At 37.4% G+C, this 24711-nt stretch overlaps 1 protein-coding gene across 2 annotated transcripts; it reads left to right on the forward strand.

Annotated features, from left to right (window-relative positions):
• The first annotated feature begins 1492 nt into the window (after positions 1-1492).
• Positions 1493-24711, forward strand: LOC113728736 (uncharacterized). 2 transcript variants are annotated; one of them, XM_072075339.1, is made up of 51 exons: positions 1493-1748; positions 4627-4921; positions 5088-5316; positions 5421-5760; positions 5853-5966; positions 6099-6227; positions 6315-6506; positions 6596-6790; positions 7474-7611; positions 7729-7848; positions 7927-8180; positions 8636-8739; positions 9907-10001; positions 10087-10323; positions 11803-12012; positions 12101-12182; positions 12307-12374; positions 12917-13062; positions 13238-13346; positions 13439-13585; positions 13726-13773; positions 13849-13977; positions 14076-14312; positions 14398-14535; positions 14616-14701; positions 14786-14891; positions 14984-15079; positions 15197-15349; positions 16494-16676; positions 16752-16987; positions 17123-17246; positions 17340-17465; positions 17907-17951; positions 18172-18249; positions 18332-18448; positions 18601-18727; positions 18805-18905; positions 18983-19114; positions 19197-19283; positions 21047-21193; positions 21273-21401; positions 21511-21558; positions 21643-21789; positions 21861-21922; positions 22283-22436; positions 22511-22702; positions 22787-22891; positions 23061-23195; positions 23351-23590; positions 24203-24304; positions 24388-24711. In XM_072075339.1, exons 1-51 carry the CDS (start codon positions 1650-1652, stop codon positions 24535-24537), a joined length of 7263 nt encoding a protein of 2420 aa, XP_071931440.1. In that variant the 5' UTR covers positions 1493-1649; the 3' UTR covers positions 24538-24711. The 2 variants fall into 2 exon arrangements, with proteins under 2 accessions (XP_071931440.1, XP_027108902.2); XM_027253101.2 differs by having other exon boundaries at positions 1505-1748; positions 14613-14701.

The following is a 24711-nucleotide window of genomic DNA, read 5'->3' on the forward strand; positions in this document are numbered from 1 at the left end:
TTTCATGGAAAATTACTTTCACGGAAAATATTTTCCCAAGAAAAACATTTTACTTCCAACCAAATAGACTCGAAATGAATGGATCTTGAAGGAAAGTCAGTGCAAAATTTTTTCTGACCAAAACGGGCGAAAAGCGAACGAAAACTGATGGAAGCTTACAAAATTTTTTCAAATTACCCATTTTATCCTCACAAAGGTATTGGATAAAATTTTATTAATATATATCCAAAATCATTTCATTTCTTTGCAGAACTTCCAAATAATATTAAAATCTCTTCTTTTCTTTTCTTATCCTTTCTTTTCTCTCACAACTTAATCTTTCTCTTCTTTTCTTTTCTATCCTCAACTCACGAACTGGCTATAGTCTATTAATGCATGCTATCACCACCACCTTGCATCACAGCATACCGTCCTTTCTTTTGCATCATCATTACCTCTTAAGATTGCAGCATAAATATAAATATTTTCTTTACCCTACTAAAATGTGCCTTTTATGATAGTTACTCTAACCAAATTGGTGTATGAAAAGCATCAAAAACTTAATCAAACTATCTTATTCGCAGCTAGAATCTTGACCAAAAAAATTTGTACAGCCACCTAATTTTAAAGAATTGAAAATCATAAGAACCATTAGAAACTAATCTTGTTACGAATGAAGTGCTAATAAGAATTTGTAGTTATTTATACTATATATATATATATATATATATATATAAAGCAGGAGGCTAAGAGCAATTATATTTGACGTAAATATTTTTCTTTTCACTTAGGGGAATGTTAACCTTTCGGCCAGACTAATTTCTTAACGCTATATGGAGTCTTGTTCCAAAAATACATAGCAAGACATCGCATAGGGTCGATCACGAGACTTGCTGTTAACTATTAGACTGCAGAACTAGTTGAACTACCAACGGAAGCTATGTGACGTAAACATTTATCGTCACTTTATAAAATTCTATCCTTTCATCTTTATGAAAACTAAACATTTACTTTAGTTATGTAGAATGCCTTGCCAATAACCACCTATTGACAATTTTCACTTTAAATACCTAACTACATATTCATCAATATAATCACTTTTAACTATTGTAATCACCGCGAATACAATAGTCATCATTTCATTGAAAGAATATTAAGAGATCATTAGAGCGTATATTATAGGAGTTTCTTTCGTATAAGAACAAAATTGAAATTTTTGTAAACAATTGATTCACACAAAACATTATACATTGTCTAAATTGCATGTACACTGATGTGTGATGATCTGCCCTTAGCACTATGAAAAAGAAATTCTCCCTTCATAGCTCGTTTTTTCGTTTTGGGATAAACATCTTTTTTTTTTTTTTGGGGATAATTCTCCCTTGCTGGGTAACTTAACTGGTGTTGCTCTTACTTTATGGACCAGTTAGTAATTAAGTGCTTGGGCACGCTATCGCAGATGGCCTCAGTCGACCAATATAAATACCAACCTGGTCACGTTAGTCTAGAATTTGCCACAGTCGGCTTTCATATCTTATTTTTCTGACTCTCACAATTTTCTCCACCGAGTACCTCTGTCTGTTTTGCATTTCGCCCATTTGTCCTCTTCGTCTTCTCTGCACTCTCAGTCGGTAAAAACCCTAGTGGTGCTCACCTAGCTCTTCTGCGCGATGATCCCGTTTGCTTTGACCGCGTCTACTCAGATTCGGTATCTGCTGCAGAGCTTGAACGCCTCCAACTCCGATGCCGTCCTCCAAGAACTCTGTCAGGTTTAATTACTCGACCATACCCCTGTATTTTGACATGGATTAATAATGTCTATTGGTGATTTTACTGTGCATAGTTTCTTGAACTAGTGGACTTTTCTTGAATCTTTACGTAGTTTGAACAATTTGATTTTTGTGATTTGCAATATATTCGAGCTCTATATCAATATGCGATGATCGTGAAGCTGGTATGGAAATTGGGTTAAATGATGTGGCTTTTTCTCTAGAAAATTGATGCTGCCAAAGGGAGTTGGGGGAAGGGGGAGGGGGAAGAGCACAGGAGTTCTGATGAAGTTTCTGTATTTTGTATTTCTGAGTGTACTATTACCCTATGTGACGTTTGGACTTTGTGGGTGGAGTTAATTATGGAAGTAAAGGGCCAATTTTTGTTGAGTTTATGGTAAAATGAAGCTATTAAAGGTTGTTATGTTAGTATTTTAGTATTCTTGGCACCTCTAATGTGCTGCAGCTCACTTATTGAAATGTAGCGAATGACTTGATAAGATGATAAAGAAGTAAAATGCAGCTACTAGATCACGCCTAATGTTGATTATTATTATTGAGTCAATGACTTGATAAGATGATAAAGAAGTGAAATGCAGCTAGTAGATCACGCCTAATGTTGATTATTATTATTGAGTCAATTTCCTGTATCGTTTCCAGTGCATTAGTATTTATCTCTGCCATTCATGTCATACCTTTCTCTGAAATGTTTACTTTCCATTTTTCTTTATTATGATAGGCATTATCACAAATAAAACAAGAACATGTTCACCTTATCAAAGTTCATGCTAAGCTGTGTTACGTCATTGGTGAAATGGAAAATGGTACTTAAATATCAGGATGTTCTAATTTCACTTGTAAAACTCCATTATTGTGGTGCCTATGCTAGAGCTTAGTTTTGCTAGAATACTAATTATTTGGCAGATCATCAGAGTTTTTCCCCCCTTTTTCACTTCTTAATAAAAAATCTTGAGCTGTGAAATGCAGCTTTAGATGTCCTTGGAAATGGAGAGTTTCTGTTTGTTGCGGGTATGACCTCAGTAAACAAGGATTGAACATTTTTCTTGATGATTGAATACTCTTATCACTACTATTAGATTTCGCTGTACTGTCCAATTTTTCTGTTGCTTAATGATTAAGACACGCCCAAAAGTTGAAGGGCATATAGTCTGTATACAGTTGGTTGTTTCCACTATGACGCTGGAGTGGGCCCATGCTTTGGGCCATGGACCGGCATTCCATTTAAGTATAATTCATAAGTGTGCTTGAGTGACAATTTGAAGTTTCTCTTTAGGCTTCAAGTCTCCGAAGTTGACATTTTTGTCAATACTGTTAACCGCTTTTCAATGTGTTGAAATAGAACTGTTGCTGCTCAGGAACTGTTCATGATGGGTTGTTCAAACCATTGTTTTCTAGGTGAAGGATTGCTTAGGGCTTAGCTGTCATGGGGTATGGCCTGGCTTGCCTCATTGAATAAGTGATTATGATCAAGTGTCAGCATTTGTGCTGAAGTGAAAATTCATTCAATCAAGCCAACCCATTTTGATTAATAAAGGTTTTTAACTGAAAATAAACCAACCCATTTGATCATGGTGTGGCAGAAAAAAGCTTAAATAAGTAGTACAAAGAAAAGCTATTTGAGCCACATGCAGGAGAGCATAAGGAGGGTGAGAGGATAGAGTTAGAGAAGCATGCAGGGGTTATAGCTAGCACTGGTTTGGCGGGGGTTGGTTTGTTGGTAGAGATTAAAGAAAAGCGACATAAATTAAGAACAGAAACAAACAAGGAGGAGGAGGATAAAAAGAAGAGATGGGAGGGCAAGAGGACGATCTTGCCCTGGGTACATGCAACTGTGAGATGGGACTGTAGATCAAAGCTGATTGGATCAATACTTGATCTTTCGGGTGTACATTAGGAATTGTTAGTATATAATTGATGGGATGGTTCAACCTTTATTGTCTTGCTTATATCTTTTCATTTTGTGTGCTGATCTTGCTCAAATGTGTCATCATTTCTTCCTTGATAAGGCCTTCTTCATGATTCTTCCAACTTTGCTGTGCTCATGAATTTTTTCCTATGGCTGTTGGCTCCTGGTGACTGTTTTGAAAGTATAATTTATCCAAAAAATTTACTTGCTTTTGACGTTCTGCCTTTGCATTTCCATTTGTTTTTAACGATTTTCTTTTAGGATGAAGTACTTACATTTCCATTTGTTTTTAAAGATTTTCTTTTAGGATGAAGGACAGCAGTGGTTTGTGTTTGAACCCTAAAACCAGTTGATGACCAAATCTAGCATTTAAGCCAAAAGCTAGTTGATAACCATATCTAGCTTCAACTCTTAGATATTTGTGCTCATTTTGTGGATATGCAAGAGTTTGACACAAAGGATGTTAAGTTGCCAGTGGAGTGGTTAAATGCTTACAACATATAGAAAAATTTCTACCCTGCACATTTTACTGGCTTTGCTTTGAACTGCATTTCAAAGTCTTTTGATGCTGCTTTTGCGTTGTGAGGAACAATCAATGTAATTGTTAAGAGGATTCTCAATTAAGTTGGAGTTCATGGAGGACTATACTCCATTAAGCCTGTTCTTTTACGAGGTGTATCTGAATTGTACTTGTGCAGAGTACAATGTTAATGTGGGTGGTTTTTTAATGCGACTTGTCTGTCATTTGAATGCATTTGATATTTGAGACTCTTGTTAATGGTTTGTAAATAGAATCCTGTAATGTAGATTAGAATTGTAGTAATCTGTGTTTAGGCTCTGGCAATTATGAATCTCAGGAGGAGTTTGATTTATATGAGGAGTTTGGGAAAAGAATACTTTGACCAACTAGATTAATCATTCACTCAACTAATTCTAATGTTTTTGTGACAGTTCATTGCATATGGAGTTGAAGGAAGCATATTGTTACTTCAGACATGCTTGGATCATCTAAATATTCATGGGAAAGATTTTAAGAATGTGCAATTTGAACCAGTGTTTGGTTCAGTGTTTAGATATATCCTGGATAAGCCCAATTTCAGCACAGTGTTCTTTCAATCTGTAAAGAATACAATCAATGAAGAATTTCTGGAAAGTCTTTGTAATGCTTTGCACCTCTCAGCATCTGAGAGGATTGCAGTTGGTCTTGCTCTGTCAGATTCAGAGAACCTGGACATTAGATTGTATGGTAAGGCTCTTTTTCCTCCCATATGCCTTCACTTGTGAAGGCGTCGAACAAAGTTATTCAGTATAATGTTGTTGGTTAAAATTAAGTAAATTGACTATTAGAGACGTGCAACTGTTGCTAATAATGCTCACCTGTTATTGTTCTAAATATTTGTTTTACTTTGCAGGAAAAAACTTCTGCATGGCTCAGATTGTAGAATTATGTGCCAATCAAAAGCCTGTTGACTCTGTGGAGCAAATTCAGCAGATTCTGATGTTCCTTCATCGGTCTGAAGGCCTTTCAAAGCATGTAGATGCATTTATGCGGATGTTATCTCTTGTACAATTGAAGGAGGGCACACAGTTCATCTTAGCTCCACTCTTTTCAGACGAACTTCGTGAGGCTAACTTCTTCAGGTATTCTATGTTGATGGTTGGCTCTTTTATTATTTCTTTGCTGAGTATCTTGAGGATGTTTACAAAATCATCAATTTTTTGATCTGTTATTGTCTTGTTTGTAGGAACTTGAATTTTTCCAATCAAAATGATGAGGATGATTTTGATGCTGTCCTAGCTGAAATGGAGAAGGAAATGTGTATGGCTGATATATTGAAGGAATTGGGATATGGTTGCACATTTAGCGTTTCAGTATGCAAAGAGATGTTGTCTCTTTTCTCACCACTTACTGAGATCACTGTTGCTAGGATGCTTGGTACAATTTCCCATACCTATACTGGCCTTGAGCACAATCAAAATGTTTTCTCAACATTCCGTTCAGCCCTTGGTAGCAGCAGTTCATCTGATATGCCTACTTTGAACTCTTGGAATCCCGATGTCCTCATAGATTCAATCAAGGAGCTTGTGCGTCTTCACTGTCAAGCTCTCTGTGTTTATCTGTATACATGTGCAACTGAATGTTCACTTGTGTATGTTTTATGTTTTATTGTCTTCAGGCTCCTGAAATTAACTGGACAGCTGTTATTGAAAACCTGGATCATGAGGGATTTTATGTCCCTAGTGAGGCTGCTTTTTCATTTTTCATGTCTGTTTATCATCGTGCATGCCAGGTAGGTTTTTTGATAAGAATATCTGCCATTATATGGCCTCAGAATAGGAGGATTATGGAGTAATTTCTGGAAGATCAAATATTATTGATACCTTGTACCTGTAGATGCTGAACTTAGAAACTGACTTTGTAGGATCCCTTTCCTCTTCATGCTGTTTGTGGCTCTGTTTGGATGAATACTGAGGGCCAGCTCTCTTTTCTTAAGTATGCTGTTGCAGTACCTCCTGAAGTGTTTACTTTTGCACATTCTGGCAGGCAGTTGGTATGGTGCTTTTTAATGATTTTAATTTTTGTTAAATAGATTTTCCCCTTGTTCTTGATCTTAATAGCTTATATGCTATTTGGGCAGGCTTATCTAGATGCTGTGAATGGCCACAAGTTTCAACTTGGACATGCAAATCATGCGTGGTTATGCCTTGATCTTTTGGAGGTTCTGTGCCAGCTAGCTGAGAGGGGTCATGCAAGTACTGTGCGATCCATTCTTGAGTATCCTCTAAAGCAGTATCCAGAAATCTTGCTTCTTGGGATGGCTCATGTTAATGTAGTTGCCTAGCTTGTTCTAATTACATGAATTGATCTTTTTCCCTTGTTATTACATTAATTTTCTAATCTTTTTATCTCAAATTGCAGACTGCATATAATCTCATCCAGAATGAAGTGTCTTCAGCTGTGTTCTCTGTGATACTCAAGAATTCAGCAGGGAATAGTATGCTTCTTCATTTGTGGCATATCAACCCTAGCATGCTGTTGCGGGGATTTGCAGATGCTCTTAATGCTGACCAGGAGAATGTAAATAGGGTTTTGGATGCCTGCCTGGAGCTGAAGGTTGGATTTTGTCTCCAATCAATTTTATTGAGCAGCCTACCCAATTTGCTGCAATTGGATGAGAAATTAGTGGCTTGTTTTGTGTGAGATGTGGTATTAGAACTTGGCTAGGAGCAACTTAAGCTAAGATAAGATGTTCAAGTGGTCCTGGAAGTTTTGCTTTACTGTTGGGCTGTTTTTGTTTTATTTTATTTTATTTTTAAACATAAGCATGGTTGCATCTTAAACTGATAGATATCAAACTTAGCTTCTAATTCTCTCTCGTTTCATTTATTTGAAAGATCTGATGGTTTGGTTGTTTTTCTTGTTATGATATTGCAATTTGCAAAATTCTTGATTTGGTATCATCTTGCTTCCTCTATTTCATCCAGTTTGGAAAAAAAATTCTGTTGTTAATTCAATGCATTGGCCCATGAAACCTGTTAAGTGATTTTTGGTTTCAAGTTGTTACAAGCATATGACTTTGACTTCAATGACATTGATGTATCAAATCCAGTTTCCTCATTCGTGGGGTGTGTTTTGAGCAGACATGTATAATTGTGTTCAATTTGTTCCAAAACTGAATGTGCAATTAAATTCTTCCTCCCCTTCCCATTCAGTATGATTCGTTTGGATATGATGTTAAAAACTAACTTTGTTGTTTTCCCTTCTAGATATCTCAACATGTCTGTTTTGTTTCCCAGATTCTATCTCCGGTGCTGGATATGATTCCTTCTTCTTTTGCTATTAGACTTGCTGCGGTTGCTTCTAGAAAGGAACCTATTGACCTAGAGAAGTGGTTGACTGCGAACTTAATGACATACAAGGATGCTTTCTATGAGGTGACCACATTATGCCTGCGAAGCAAATTACTGATGTGTCAAATTCACTGTGTGATTCTGCAGTTTTGAGCATTTGTAGTACTTGTTTGGAATTGAAATTCCTGTTATTGATTTCAGGAGTGCATAAGATTTCTAAAGGAGGTTCAGCTTGCTGCTCAGGAAGTTTCTGCTAACCACTTCCAACCTTCTGGTGCCATGTGGAATATTTGTTCAGAGACTTCTTCTACCTTCTTAAAGGTTTTATTTAGATTTTAAGATGATTTAGTTATAATGCCATCTTCATCATGGTGCATTACCGTGAAATTTTGCTTGCAGGTCCTTCAATCGCATACAGACCTGTTAACCTCAGGCCACTTGCCTGAAGAATTGGAGAAATTGCATGTGTTATATATGCATGCCAATTCTAGACAGAAAAACGGTAGCAATGCTGATCCGTCATCAACTGATGGTTTTGCTGCTGACATTGAATCTGAAGCAAACTCTTATTTCCAGCAAATGTTTTCTGGTCAACTGACCATTGATGCAATGATTCAAATGCTTGCTCGTTTCAAAGAATCTCCAGAGAAAAGGTCATCTCTCCTTTCTGGAGTTTTTTTTAGGATGTTGAACTGTTATTTATTTATTTATTTTTGTGTTGGTTCGCATGTTGATCTGCCAAATGAAGATGGGATTTGATTCTTACAACAATATGATGTTTGATTTTTGGTATTTTGTGACAATTTGTGGTCTTATCTCAATGGAATAAATTTGGTCTTTCTTCTGGAGGTGCCTTTTCACATCCTATTAACATTAGGTTGCACATATGCTGCCATTATCATTTTGGAGCACAAATGCAATGTCTTTGATAGTGCTTTTGTAAAAACGACGTCAAAAAATTTGAATTTGAAATGTTGTAGAATTCTCAGTGGTTCCAATCATAAATGGTGACATTATATGAATAGTGTTTGTTGTCTCTGACAGTATATGTACCTTTTGTTTGAATTGAATAAAGATTCTGATCAGTGGGATTTTTGTTGACTGACAGGGAACAATCAATTTTCGAGTGCATGATCGCTAGTTTATTTGAGGAGTGCAAGTTTTTCTCCAAGTATCCTGAAAGGCAGCTCAAGATTGCTGCAGTTCTTTTTGGTGAGAGTTTATTGTATTTTGGTCTCTCTTAGGTTACGGGTGATCTCTCTTGTGCTTGATATCATTGGTTTTCTTTCCGATTTTTCCTCATTGTTAGTAGAAAGTTTTGTGGATGATTACAAATTGGTTAGTACTCAAGCTGTAGCATTATCTTATCTTTGATTCTCTGCCAAGCTTGATTTTTTTTTCTTTTACTCTTTGCAATTGGTTGCATTTTTTTCCCTCTGAGATGTCGCTTTCTGTTGGCTGAACTATTTCCAGTTGTGGTAGGAGCTTGGTTATATGCTTTGAAAGTGGCAGTTTGTGTGGAGATTATATTCTTTTTTGGAAAATATTAGGCACGATGTTCATGTTGGTGGTATAGGGAACCAGTAGTTTACCCATGTAACTTTGCCATTTCACACATGCCATTATATAGATAGTTCTCATTGTTCACTCTGCCTTAGTTTGGATGTATATGGCATATCTATGTGGTTGCTTAGAATTGCTATGAAGATGGTGAGAGGAAGTGTTGTCACATGTATTGAGGTGCTGCCTGGAGTTATCTGTTGTTTGTCAAGCTATCTTGGAATATGACTTAGATGCCAAAAAAGTGTCCGAGGGCACAGGTGGAGAGCAGGTGTATGGTGAAAATAACGGGGGAAGATTTACTGATTTTATTAAGGAGGGTTTCAATGAGTGAATCAAACGATCTATATAAATTTTAGTGAGGATGAAGAGGCTGCTTGTTGTAGTCCATTATGAGATGGGACTAGGTCATTGAAAGAGATGTGGGGTTTGGGAAGCATTTTTTCAATTACCTATCTACTATTTTTGCTTCTTTGGCTAATATCCTACTGAGCATATGGATACATGAAATATTTACACCCTCTTAACTGAGCATAAGGATATGCCTAAAGATTTTCTCTTGTTTCTTGTAGTATGATAATGTACTGGTGAATATTATCCCTTTCCCTGCTGACAAGGTGTTTGCTCATTAACCATTAATTAGTGGCCTGAAGTATTGGTCCGCACAATCCTAGCACTTAAGCCTCATTTACTGCTATGGCTTGCCATAGTCTTCTATTTTGTCTATTTGGAAGAAATTAATCACAGTTCTTTGCTGTCTCTGTGTTGATTTCTGTTGCAATGATTAGTTCTGTTTAATATATTTATTGTGTTTTGCAGGATCTCTTATCAAGCATCAATTGGTGACGCATCTCACGCTTGGTATTGCTTTGAGGGCTGTTTTGGATGCATTGCGCAAACCTGCAGATTCGAAAGTGTGTTCTCCTCTTTTGTCTTGCAATATAGAAGACCATTATTATCTCTGCCATTCTTACTAACAGTGTCTCCATGTGCATGCAGATGTTTGCCTTTGGGACTAAGGCTCTGGAACAGTTTGTGGATCGCCTGATTGAGTGGCCACAGTACTGCAATCATATCTTACAAATATCTCATCTACGTGCTAATCATTCAGAACTTGTTGCTTTTATTGAGAGGGCGCTTGCCCGAATCTCTGCCGCACATTCAGAATCTGATGCACTTCATGGTGCTGCTGGTGATCAACATGGTGCTATTCAGGCAACTTCCCCTAACATGGAGGTAATGATCTTTGTCAATCTTTCTCATGTTTGTTTCATTTAGGGTTTCAAGCTTTTACTACTTTAAGCTTAAATGAGTAGATCATACACGACCTGCGCATGCTGTAGATGTGAATTTTGCATCACGCAGTTTTGACAGCTTGAAATATTATGGTATTACTATACATCATGCTTGTTGGTTTGTTTGTGATTGATGTGATGTAAATGTTGTTTTCTTAGTTTTGACATGCATTTGGCTGATTAGTTGTCGCATTAGATTTTCTGTTAATATCCTATAATTTTTGGTAGTAAAATAGTTTATGGTTTAGAAGTAGGAAGTTGACCCTCAAACAATTAGATGCTTTGACACTGCTATTACTGGATCTGTTGGTGGTCTATTTGTCAGTTTTGGATTATATTGCATTTTTAAGATTTTTGTTTAACCACAGGCAATAAGCTTTTCCTTTTCCGGTTCAGGGAGGGTTTTATTCTTTAATGTTTATTTTATGGTTTGTCTTCTTTCTAGTTGTAAATGGGTAGATGATGACGTGGAACATCTCATCCTAGCATAATTCAGCTTCTTATGTCGTGCAAGGGGAGAACATAATTCACGGTTTTCACAATGTACCAGCTCGTATTAAATGCACATCGATTGTTAGAACTCCCTTCTATAATAAATATATCTGAGTGATTCTAAATCTCTTAGAATTAGACTTGGAATTGTTAACTTTTGTTTTGAGGCTAAATAGATACAACTGAATTGTTTCATTTCATGAATTCTAGTCTGTTGGTGTACCTGTGCTTCCTTTAGTTGGCATTTTATCCCTCTTTCCAATGTGGTGGAAAGAAATGCTGGCGTATCTAGATGAACACTGTTACTGGTCTGCTATGCTGGAAATTCATTTTATTGCTTCCACAACATTCCATGGCTTACATGTCTCATATTTTCTGCTGTTCATGAAGAAGTCATGGGCCCAGAATTGGTTGAATCCTACATAAGGAGGAAGAAGCGTGTCGGTAGTTGGTGGGTTAGTGTGGTAGATGTACTTGAGCTTTTTTGACTTTCAAATGGTACGTGGCGCCACCAGGCTGCAAATAGTGAAGGAAAGAAATATTTAACGCGAATTAATGAATGAACATTTGACTAAGACCTGGCAACATATTTTGCTGAGCACAATCTTCGGTTCATCAGATTTTCCTGCCTGATATTAGACTTGGAAAGTTTCACTTATTATTTCATTCATATATCTTGAAGTTGGTCATGAATGCAAACTTTTTAATCTAAATTTTCTGCTAGAAATATGTAATAGTTTGATTTTAGACTGCCTCAAGGGATGAGGAAACTGTCATTTTGATCATCCAAATCTCTTAGCAGCTACGTAGACTTCTGAGTTCCATAGGATTTTCTTCATAATTGGTTTATTAAGTTGAAGTTTATGGCTTTCTAGGATTTTCTTCATAATTGGTTTATGAAGTTAATGTTTATGGCTTTTCTTTTCAGATGTCAAGCTCATCATTTCCCTTGGTTGGATCTAGTCATTCACAACAAGGCCTGCAAGTTTCTTCTGCAATCCAGCTCCCACAGAGGCAGCAAAATCAATTAGACGAGCGGAAAACCTCTGGAAGCCTGCCCAATTTCTTAAAACCTGCTTTATCCTCTGCAGGCCAAGCTGCTGGTCCCCTAGCAAGTGATACTTCTGGCATTCAGAAGGTTTGCTTTATGTAGTACATATTATGGATGACACAGAAACTTCTTCGTCTGTTATTTCACATTATCTTACTGCAATTTATTCCTGCAGTCACAAAATGCAGTTAGTGCCTTGGCTGCACACACTTCCTCTCCTGGTTTTGTTCGTGCATCACGTGCCATTACCTCAGCAAGTACTTTCAACGATCCCTGCATATGTGCACTTTTATTTTGTTCTCTATGCGTGCATGTTTGTATATATTTTGTATCTTATTTATATGTACCGTGTTGTTTTTTGACTGTTAGCTTGATTTACAGGGTTTGGCTCTGCTTTAAATATTGAAACACTTGTTGCTGCTGCAGAGAGAAGAGAAACTCCCATAGAGGTATTTTCTAAACCAAGTAACGTTGTCCAGGAGTAACTTCTTCGGTGATGCATGGTGGTGGAACCTCGGTTTTTCTTAGCAGAGAGATTAAATAAAGTACATCACGATATGATTATGGATGCATCTATCCCAAAGAAATTTGCCTTTGCAACTAATACACAGTGTTGTAAACTGCTTTCTTGGTTATGATTATTGACACATAATTTAAGGATATGTCAACTTTAGATCATCAGGATTTTGGTTTTATATGGAATTTGTTCAATGGTTTTCCGTGAATTTTCTATTTTGCTTCAATAGTTAGGCTTATGGTGCAATCTTGGTTGTAGAGGTAGTGTGACTTCCTTCTCCCCCAACATTATTCAAAGGAATGAAGCACATTACCTTACAAAATATTTTTAAGAGCAGGAATAAGAAAATGTTGTTACCACTGGTCCTGAGGAAGCATCTCTATTCCATTTCTGGTTTAGATTGTCTATATGACTTTAAGTTTCCAATTGCGTCTTCTAATGACTGCTATTTTTCATATTTTATCTGTTATGCAGGCTCCAGCATCAGAGATTCAGGATAAAATATCATTTATTATCAATAATCTATCTGCTGCAAATGTTGAAGCTAAAGCGAAAGAATTTACTGAGATATTAAAAGATCAATACTATCCCTGGTTTGCTCAGTATATGGTGATGAAAAGGTTAGAAATTTCTAATCAATTTTGTTGTGGTGTATATTTTTTGTGAATATAGTGAAATGCCTTATTTACCTCTGCTTTTATACCTTGTGTCGTTTTTTAATCTTGATGGATTATTTGCTTTTTCAATTTTGCCCTCACAGTTGGTCATTTTATTCTTCCTTTTCAATATGTGTAGGGCGAGCATTGAGCCAAATTTTCATGACTTGTACTTGAAGTTTCTGGAGAAAGTGAATTCAAAGCAATTAACCAAAGAGATTGTGCAAGCGACCTATGAGAATTGCAAGGTTTTTGTGCTGCTTTATTGTTTTTGCCTTTTTTTGAGTGGAGATAAATGTTTTGGGTGGATATATTGAGCGGCATGTACAATATTGTTCAGGTTCTTTTAGGATCAGAGCTTATAAAATCAAGTTCGGAAGAGCGTTCGTTGCTAAAAAATCTTGGGAGCTGGCTTGGAAAGATCACCATTGGCAGGAATCAAGTATTGAGGGCACGGGAGATTGATCCCAAATCCTTGATTATAGAGGTTATTGTTCTGTGGCTATATCTGTTTTTGAATTTTAATTATTCTGGGCTCCTCCCTCTGTATATAGGTCAAATTTTTACAATATAGGTCAAATATGTTTTTGATACTGATATGTGCAATCTATTCTATTTCATCTGCAGGCATATGAGAAAGGATTGATGATTGCAGTCATTCCCTTCACCTCCAAGGTTATGGTTATTCGGTTGTTGATGCTTTGGTTACTCTTTATCTTTTTTTTTTGTCAAATTTATTATTTGATGCAGGTTCTGGAACCAAGCCAAGGTAGCATAGCATATCGACCCCCTAACCCATGGACCATGGGTATTCTTGGATTGCTTGTAGAGATTTATGCTATGCCAAATTTGAAGATGAACCTAAAGTTTGACATTGAGGTATCTGTCTGTGCACGTCTTTTTCATGTAGCTGGCTCTCCTCGTGTTAATATGTTTCAAACTTCATTACCATATCTCTGATCCGTTCGGACTTTTAGGTGTTGTTCAAGAACCTTGGTGTGGATATGAAAGACGTAACTCCTACTTCTCTCCTTAAGGATAAGGTCAGAGAAGTTGAAGGAAACCCTGATTTTTCCAACAAGGATGTCGGATCTTCCCAACAACAGATGGGTGAAGTCAAATCTAGCATGATACCCGCAATAAATCAAGTTGAGCTGCCTCTTGAGGTTACTGGTCCAGCACATCCAGGCGGACACTCACGCGTATTATCTCAGGTTTGTCTTACTTCTGTACTATCCTGATTGAATGAGGATATGGACTTGTGATGTAATTGTATCAACTAATTTGTGCTTGTTTTAGTATGGTGCCCCTGCTCCTATGCATCTTTCATCTGGGGCATTGGCAGAAGATGAGAAGTTAGCTGCTCTAGGATTATCTGATCAGCTTCCTTCTGCACAAAGTCTTCTACAGGGGCAGTCACCATTCTCTGTCAATCAGGTTTGCAAACATTAAACTGAGTTTTTCCTTCATAGTGCTTGTGCAAATATTGATTTAATGGGCTTGGTTGTTGTCAGCAGCTTGCTGCACCAGCATCTAACATTGAGCAACAAGTGATTGTCAATTCAAAGCTTCATACATTAGGCTTGCACTTGCACTTTCAGAGGTTTGAAGCTACATTCTGAGCCAACTGGTGTAATTGCTAGTACATGGATGATTTTATAAAGACTAAACTTTTTATTTGCTGCAGTGTACTTCCAATAGCGATGGATAGAGCTATCAAGGAGATAGTTTCCAACATTAAACAACGAAGTGTTTCTATTGCAACTCAAACAACTAAAGAACTTGTTTTAAAGGTTTTTGTGGCAGTTGCTTTATGTTGCTCAGTTGTACTCTTAATGTTGTAATGGGAGGAGGTTTTATGTTTTTATATAATTTGGGATTCCAGGACTATGCTATGGAGACAGATGAGACACGCATACGTAATGCAGCACATCTTATGGTTGCAAGTTTAGCAGGAAGTTTAGCTCATGTTACTTGCAAGGTAAACATGGAATATCTTTTTTAGTGTTTTTACTCAATCTTGTTTTGAGACCAATGCCCTTGGTTGTACTTTGACATTGACTTACTTTCTGTTTCTCACGTTGATACTTGCTGCTAGGAACCCTTGCGAGCCTCAATATCAAGTCAGCTCAGGAATTCACTGCAGGGCCTGAATATTGCAAGTGAACTCCTTGAACAAGCTGTTTTACTTGTGACCAATGACAATCTTGACCTGGGTTGTGCACTGATTGAACAAGCTGCCACAGAGAAGGTCAGGATAGGTCAATTTTCTATTAATTGGTTAGGATCTGCGGTTTTGGATATATCTGCTTTGGCATTGATTTTATATTCTTTGCGGCTGGGAAGCTTCCTTTTTGTCCATCCTTGGTTGTATGAACTAACCTTGACTTTGCATCTAATCTCTTTGCCATCATGCTTCCCTTCATGTGCATATCTTTGTTAATTTTGAATTTCATATTATTTCTTTTCAGTGGAGATTTCTGGTTGGATAATGAGGATGTTGTTTGGCTTATGTCTTGACTTGCTTGGCTCTTAATTCATGTATTTCACAAACTGGTTATAATTTCCTGACTTGTCTCTTCCTTCTCAAAATCCATCTTATACATTGTCTGCCATGTTCCCATGTATTTTGATTTTCCTTTCAAGTTGTGGATTACTCATACCCTTGTATGACCTCTGGAGGTTATCCTACTAAGTCCAATGTATCTTATGAGTAAGTTCATTCTTAATCTCGTCTTTTGTTGATGGTGAAGCTTGCATATATGCTGACTTTCGATTTGCTATAGCTCTCGCCGCGATAGTAGTTGTAAACATTTGTCTGATGTTGAATTTGATAAGCTCTGTTGCCAGTTTGTTGGAAACCACCAGAATTTCTTCTCTCTTTGTGAAGCTTGGTTTAGTTGCATTATGAAAGTGATTCGTAACCAACATACATCGTGGAATTTCAACATGCATCAGCATAGCCGCATGTTTTCTTTGAACCCTGTATTACACACTGCGTTCTGTCCTTCTCCCCACCCCCACTTCCTGTTTCTTGAGTAGTGTGCCTTTCATTAGTAAACCTGAAGCAGTTCATCCAAAAGGGGGCATACTTGCAGCATTTACAACTTATGGTCTATCCAATGTTATGACGACTTCTTGAGAATATAAATGCTCAATGATCCAGTCTATATCCCAATGCCTACTATGTAATTTTATTAGAGCGTTTATTGGTGTTTATAGATTTTGCCTTTATGACTAGATTAGTTAGATAATTTCACAACCTTTACCTCTCAAAACTCTTCTTTTTCCACCTTTTGTAGTTAGATTACTTTTATAGCAGCCTTATCTGATCTTTTTCTTTTCTCTTATTCTTTTCTCCACTTGTTTTTTCCTTTGTGTGATGCCATAAGCAGGCAATACAAACCATTGATGGGGAAATAGCTCAGCAGCTAGCTATAAGAAGGAAGCATAGAGAGGGCGTTGGTCCAACATTTTTTGATGCAAGCCTCTATACGCAAGGTCATATGGGTGTTTTGCCTGAAGCTCTTCGTCCTAAACCAGGCCGCCTGTCCCATTCTCAGCAGCGAGTTTATGAGGTAAGTTTATCGTGTCCGAAGGGAGATTAATTTGGTTTCATTGTTTGATTGTAATATATCACATTTTTCCTGCAGGATTTTGTGCGTTTACCCTGGCAAAATCAATCTACCCAGAGCTCAAATGCATTGCCTGTTGGCCCTCTAGTATCATCTACAAGCAGTAGTGTTTCGCGGGGATACATGCAAGCTTCAGGGCAATTAAATGCTGGAGTTTACTCTTCTGGAGCAGTAAGCTCAGGAATGGGTTCTGTTCCACAGCCCTTGGATGTTACGTCCGATGATCTGGATACAAGTTTGACTCAGATTCAAAGGTAGTAAATTACTTTGTTAGTGCTTCTGTGCTTCTAGTTTGTGTCTATGCTTTGTAGCAAATGATGTGCTTATCTGGCTGCTGCTTTTTTTTTTTCCTTCCTCTTTTTAATACTGAGTTTATTCCTTGCTTTCAGTGTTTCATCAGCTCATGTTGGGTTGGCTGACAGTGTCAGTCCACGCAATGTTGAAAGTGAAAATGTAGTTGCATCATTTTCTTCAGTGCCTACTGAACTACAGTCAGTTGAATCTGTTGTGAAAGTAAGCAAATTCTTTTGGTCATATGTGCTAGTGGTGGTTTGTGTGTACAATAGACATTTGCAACCTATCATGTGACATCTTCCTTTCTTACAGGAACCAGGAACAGCAATGCAGCAACTCAATCAGTCATCAGCTTCAGAGCGCTCTGGAAGCAGTGTACCAGAACCATTATCTACCACTGGTGATGCACTGGATAAGTATCAGGTTTTTGCTGAGAAGGTATTGAATCGCCTTTTATTTTCCTGTCTGATTTGTTTACTTCGTGAGGAAAAGGTAAGAGTAACTTGTCGTATGTAAGTCAGGGTTTCGTTCAGGCTTGTACATGGTTTATGTGATGTATAATCTAGCTTAGAATATTCAGCATGCGCATAGTTTGTGATTGTCGCATACTATATCGTCTTTCCCTCAAGGCATGTGGTGAAACAAAAGCAAAACAAGTATAATACACAGAAACAAGTCTATTATACGTGCATATGCCTTCATTTACCTTGTGTTTTTCCTCCTCTTCTTTTTCTTCTCCTGCTCCTCCTACACTTTTAGCTAATGGTGTTCCTCATCTTACTGGCGCACATCTGTGCTAGCAGTTTCTAGAGAGAACATTTTTTATTTTTGTTTGACTCTTAACATATTTTTTTTCTATGATTTACTTGAAATTGTCAGCTTGAAAATCTGTTGACTGGTGATGCCAAAGAAGCAGAGATTCAGGTATATTTCTTCCCATCTTAGTAGGGGATTCAAAATTCTGCTAAAAAGATACCCTCTGCTATTTTTCTTTTGTTTCACATCGATATTAATTGCTGATGGCAATATTAGCTTCTGCATGCTTGCATTCTTTGCTTGCTTTACTGTGAGGATGAATCTATCATGTTGCTTCCCAAAATACATGCTATATTTCTTCAAGTACTTTTTTGTTTTCTTTTTCAAGGGAGTAATTGCTGAAGTTCCAGCAATAATTTTAAGATGTATAAGTCGAGATGAAGCTGCATTGGCTGTGGCTCAAAAGGTGTGGCATTTTCCTTAATTTTTTTTTTTTTTATCAATGTCTGAAATCATATCTGAAGCCTGCTTTTCTATTTTATTTTTAGGCTTTCAAGGCTTTGTATGAAAATGCATCAAATATGGCACATGTCAGTGCTCATCTTGCTATCTTGGCTGCCATGCGTGATGTCAGCAAGCTTGTTGTTAAGGAGCTCACTAGTTGGGTATGTCCGAAGTGCTTCTCTTCAGAAGTAGTACATACTACATAGTTTAGGTGCTTATATGAACCATAAGCAACAAAAAATCCTTAAGGTAGTAGGAAGGGCAAGAAATTTCCTTGGGCTAGTGTGGTAATCAATTTCTCATCCTTCTGCAGGTGATTTACTCTGAAGAGGAGCGCAAGTTTAACAAAGATATAACAGTTGGTCTCGTACGAAGTGAACTACTAAACCTTGCTGAGTACAATGTGCATATGGCCAAACTTATTGATGGTGGAAGGAATAGTATGTGCAATGAAAGCTTGTTTTAAGATATTTTCTTGGAATTAAGTTACATGACTAACTATGATGTATGAATGCAGAGGCTGCTACTGAATTTGCTATTTCTCTTATTCAAACCTTGGTTATTGGTGATACCAGAGTCATATCAGAGCTGCATAACCTGGTTGATGCATTGGCTAAGGCATGCTTTTTCTCATCTTATTTTTTCAAATAATGCTATTAGTCCATATGGTAGACTAACATACTGTAATAATGCAGCTTGCTGCTAGACCAGGATCTCCCGAGTCTTTACAGCAGCTTGTTGAGATTGTGAAGAATCCATCTACAGCTGCTTTGTCTGGTATTGCTATTGGGAAGGATGATGCCACCCGACAGGTCAAAGACAAAAAGGTTACTGAAGATTGTCCTTTCACTCATCATTGTTTGCTACTTATTCTTCAAATGTTTATATATTTGCTTAACTCTTCAACAGGGGGCAGTGCTCTCTGCAGCAAGCAGGGAAGAGTATGGTGCAGGAGCAGATTCTGTTGAACCAGATCCTGCTGGCTTTCGTGAGCAGGTACATGCTATTCTTTAATTTATATGTATTATTTATTATCCTACAATTTGATGATGACTCGATGGAAAATCCTCTACTAGACTGTTACATTTGGATGACTTGATTATTATACAGCTTTTATGGATTAGTGGATGTGTGAAACTTAGTTATTATACTCGTGCTTTGCTTTGTAAGTATCTGAATGATCATGGCTGCTTTGGTTGAAGAACCTGATGGCGGGGGGAAGGAGGGAAGTTATCCTAGGATTTTAAATTTGGGGGGAGGGTGACTCGATGACTTTCTGGACATTTATGAGATTGGCTCTGGATTTTGAGATTAATACATATAATGCTTGTATGGTGTTTGTTTGTCATTGGCGTGAGGCTTTAACATGTATAGTGCTTATATTTTGGTGGACCAGTTACATTTTGAGTCTCAATCAATCGAGCTTATGTTGGTTGTTTCACGTTAATCACCATTTGTCCCATGCCAAGTATGTGTAATCATGACCTGGTATTAGGTTTCTCAGAGGATCTGGAGGTAAGAAGACGGAATTTTCTTAACGGTTGACTTGTTTACTAATCATAGCGACTAAGATGTTGAACGTGGAGATTTCGTCAAATTGTTGGATTATCAGTCCGATTAAATTAGGACGCAAATTTTTTATTTTGGTTATTGGTCCCCGAGCTAGTTCATCCAGCCTCTCTGCCGAAGTGGATTATTGTAGTGGTGATTGTTGTGGTGGTGTTTGGTAAGTTTTTTGATGACATTGTCTATATAGTTGCACAGAGACTATTCAAGGAAGCAAGGATTGAGTGCATTATGTTCCTCTATTGATGATGTATAGTGCTAACTATATTATCCAGCAAGCGATGCCTTCCATCATCTTTATATCAAGTAACCAAGATTCTTTCAAATGCCTTTCTCATGGCCAGTGCCTGCGGTCTAGATTGATAGATCGCAGACATCTTAGAATACAATTAAATAAATGAGATTCAATCAATGATAAGATCGTTCTTTACAAATACTGGCTCCTCTCCAACTTTTTTAGCCAAGTTGACATAATTCCAAAAACAAGGAAGACTGTGTTGCCTGCTCTCTTTAGCCAAGTTGACATAATTCCAAAAATAAGGAAGGCTGTGTTGCTTGCTGTATAAGCAACTAAGAATCTTTATGTTTTGACTAAAGCTTCTGATATTTTTTATTTGTGATGGTTTGGAGCCCAAGCTCTTGTAGACAGTACAATTGCTCATTATCAGAAGTTCATCGCTTTAGCTGTTGGTCTATGCAGTCAAGAATGAAGTGTATAACTTCATTTATTACTTTCTCACCATGCCTTCTTTACTGTTTCTCCTCTTTTGTGGGTTGGTGGGACACCAATAATCAGGTTGGGTTGTGCAAGAGCGATCATGGTGGCAGAGAATGTAACTAAGGGTGGTATATTGGATACTATTAGCCCCAGTGAACGGAGAGTTAACTTGAGATCTTTAAACAAATATAATTCATTTGAAAATACATCTGTTTTTGCATTTCCTCTGCTATATATTTCCATTATTCAGTTTCTTTACATTATGTTTTATTTAGTAACTTTCTTTCTTCTTATTTACTTTTTTACTTTTTTTTGGTGGGGGGGGGGGGTGGGTATCAGGTTCTAGGCAATCAGTTTTGAGGATATTAATTTCAGTAGCTCATGGATTCATTAGATGTCTGGTTGAATATATTTTAGTTGTTGTTATGCATGTGGGTTAGTAATATATTTTATCATGTTCTTTTGGACTTGGTAGGTTTCCATGCTATTTGCGGAGTGGTATCGAATTTGTGAACTTCCTGGGGCTAATGATGGAGCTTGTGCACATTATGTTTTACAATTACAGCACAATGGCCTACTTAAAGGAGATGATACCTCAGATCGCTTTTTCCGCCGCCTAACAGTAAATTTTTGTTCTTTTTCTTAGATTTTTTCCCCTTTGCCTGAATATGAATTTCACTATTCTTTCGTTAATGTGTCAGGATCTTTCAGTTTCACATTGCCTAACTTCTGAGGTGATTGGATCTGGTCCTTCCCAATCACATCAAACACAACCTTTATCATTCCTTGCTATTGATATCTACGCCAAATTAGTATACTCAGTTCTGAAGGTAGGTTATTTTATCCAACATTATCTGATAGGATGTCTTTGGATCTGAAAATAAATACTTGAATATTTGGCCTTAACAATTTTTTTTCTTGGCTTTCCATTACTTGTAGTTTTGTTCTGTAGACCAGGGATCTAGCAAATTATTTCTTCTTCCTAAGGTTTGTATCCCTCCTAAATGTTTTCTCAAATTCTGATTATCGGTTTTGGAAGCTGAGTATGCCTTTCAAATAATATTTGGGCAGGTTCTTGCGGTGACCGTGAAGTTCATTCAGAAGGATGCTGAGGAGAAGAAAACATCCTTTAATCCAAGACCATATTTTAGGCTCTTCATTAACTGGATCTTGGATTTGTGTTCTCTGGAACCTGTTTTTGATGGCGCGAACTTTCAGGTACTGAAATATGGTATGTATGTGATGGCTGCAGCTTCTTCATGAGCTAATCTGTGATTGGTCTTTGTCAGGTATTGACTGCTTTAGCAAATGCCTTCCATGCTCTCCAGCCCCTTAAAGTTCCAGGGTTCAGGTCTGTACCAATTTTTGAAGCCTCTATATTTACAGATACTGTTTTATAATTTCTGTTCTGACTTATTTCTATCCAAAAGTCCACATGCCATCCACCCGTATCCTTTTCTGGGCTGGTTCACATATGACTGCATTTTGTGGTCCTGTTTTTACTCCTTTTCTAATGTTGTGATTTTTGTCAAATATTTCATGATGAAGCTTGTTTAGCCTCGTTGCAAAAGCACGCTAGATCTAGAAAAATTTGAAACCTACTACCTTGTGGTAATCTGTATGGTCAAGTAACGAGTTTCTTCTATCCCTTAGATTAACCAGGTATATACACTTAAGTACTTACCTTGGTAATTTGTGAATTTATTTGCAGCTTTGTGTGGCTTGAGCTGGTGAGTCATAGAAGCTTCATGCCAAAATTACTTGCCGGAAACGCTCAGAAAGGGTGGCCATACATCCAGCGCCTCTTAGTTGACATGTTTCAGTTCATGGAGCCATTTTTGAGAAATGCTGAGCTTGGAGAACCGGTTTGCATCATCAACTCATTGTTTTTTTCTTCTATTCTTCTCTTATTACTGACCAACCCTTTGTCAATTTTTAGATCCATTTTCTCTATAAAGGGACACTAAGGGTGTTGCTGGTGCTGCTTCATGATTTTCCCGAATTCCTATGTGATTATCACTTTAGCTTCTGTGATGTCATCCCTCCTAGTTGCATACAGATGCGAAACATTATCCTGAGTGCATTTCCTCGCAATATGAGGCTACCTGATCCCTCAACTCCAAACTTAAAGGTTTTTAACTTGATTTAAGAAGTTATTGTAATCTTTTTACACGAAAGTGTTTTTTTTTTTTAACTTGATTGTTTCATATATAAGATTGATCTTCTGGCGGAGATTAGTCAATCACCACGGATTCTATCGGAGGTTGATGCTGCACTTAAAGCAAAGCAGATGAAGAATGATGTAGATGAATACCTAAAGGTAATCCTCAAATTACTTCCCTTCATTTTTGGCATGTGTAAAGTGGCCAAGTGCAGAAAAATTAGGTCTAATAAGAAACAGGTGACAATTTTATTTTAGCTGCTGTCTCCTTTTTAGTTCTTTATTATGTTCTGTTTTTAGCTTTTTCTTATGTTTGTATATGCTGCAGACAAGGCAACAAGGGTCTACATTTCTCACTGATTTAAAGCAGAAACTTCTGCTTTCTCCAAATGATGCTGCCAGAGCTGGAACTCGTTACAATGCACCGCTCATCAATTCCCTTGTGCTGTATGTTGGGATGCAGGTAAGCTCAAATTCACTCCTTTTGCGGCTGTTATTTCCTACTTTTTGGTCTGATTCCTGCTGCTTTATTTGTTATGAGGAGCCATTTTTAGACCTGTCTGTTGGTTTACTGTATTGTGTGGTTTGCAAATGAAATGTTGCCGAACACTGCTGCAGGCTATACAGCAGCTGCAGGCAAGAACCCCACCTCATGCACAGTCAATGGCCAGTAGTGTTCCACTTGCTGTTTATCTGGTTGGTGCTGCTCTGGATATCTTCCAGACATTAATAATGGATCTAGACACTGAGGGACGTTATCTCTTCTTGAATGCGGTTGCTAACCAGTTGCGTTATCCAAACAACCACACACACTACTTCTCTTTCATCTTGCTCTACCTATTTGCAGAATCAAACCAGGTAAAGTATTCCTGCCTTCTGTTGACTTGTGGTATTAGGAAATTTGTGCTGAATGGATAGTGTGGTACTTGCTGCCATCAGGAACTGACATTGATGTTAACCTTGGGAATGTGGGGGGCCTGTAGGGACCTTATTGAGCGGATTTGGTGTCATTTAGTTTTGATTAGACATGAGAAAGCTACAAATATTAGACTGAAAAGATGTAAAGAAGCTAGACATATGTAGGCCTTCTACTGTTTTGTCATACTCCAACATTTTCTAGTGGTACGAAACCTGGAAAAGGTTTTTGTGTGATCGCATAAAGAATTTGGATGTTAACTGATGTCTTGTTTTATATAGTTCAAGTATGCTTTTCATTCAATACTCTTTTTGGGCTTATTTTAGAAAAGCACTTGTGTTCCAAAACTGTTCAATTCTGAGTTGTGCGTCATGGGTGGTTCTATTTCTCTTCTCTTTTGACAAGCTCCTATCTTTGGTATACCTTAGTTGTAGTTATAAATCTAAATTGCTCTCTTTGATATGTTCTAGACTTGCTCCAATGCTTTCCATTACTTCTGTGGAATTGAATGGGATTTAACTTCACGCTTTATTACGTATTTGTCATGCCTGTAGGAGATGATTCAGGAGCAAATCACTAGGGTATTGTTGGAGCGCCTAATTGTCAATAGGCCACATCCTTGGGGTTTGCTGATTACTTTTATTGAGCTTATTAAGGTGACGTTTCTGCTTATTTATAAATAGATGTTTGTTCTTTTACACATTGCAACTGTTTCAAACATTTTCTGTTTCATATCCAGAATCCTAGGTACAACTTCTGGAGCCGTACTTTCACTAGATGTGCACCAGAGATTGAGAAACTCTTTGAATCTGTTTCGAGATCTTGTGGTGGTCCTAAACCTGTCGATGAAAGTGTAGTTTCTGGTGGGATACCTGACAACATGCATTAAGCCCTGTGATGTTGCCATGGCCTTTTGTAACTAAATGAAATTTGTACCATTTTAGGGAAAGGCATCTATATGTTTTATACGTTTGCACTGTAAATGTTATTATTATTATTTTAGCTCTATTGCTACATGTTCTGCGAATAATCAATCTGATGTATTAGCGTGGGCTCTTGTGCA

This window comes from Coffea arabica, chromosome 2c, assembly GCF_036785885.1.
Source record: "Coffea arabica cultivar ET-39 chromosome 2c, Coffea Arabica ET-39 HiFi, whole genome shotgun sequence".
NCBI lineage: Eukaryota > Viridiplantae > Streptophyta > Magnoliopsida > Gentianales > Rubiaceae > Coffea > Coffea arabica.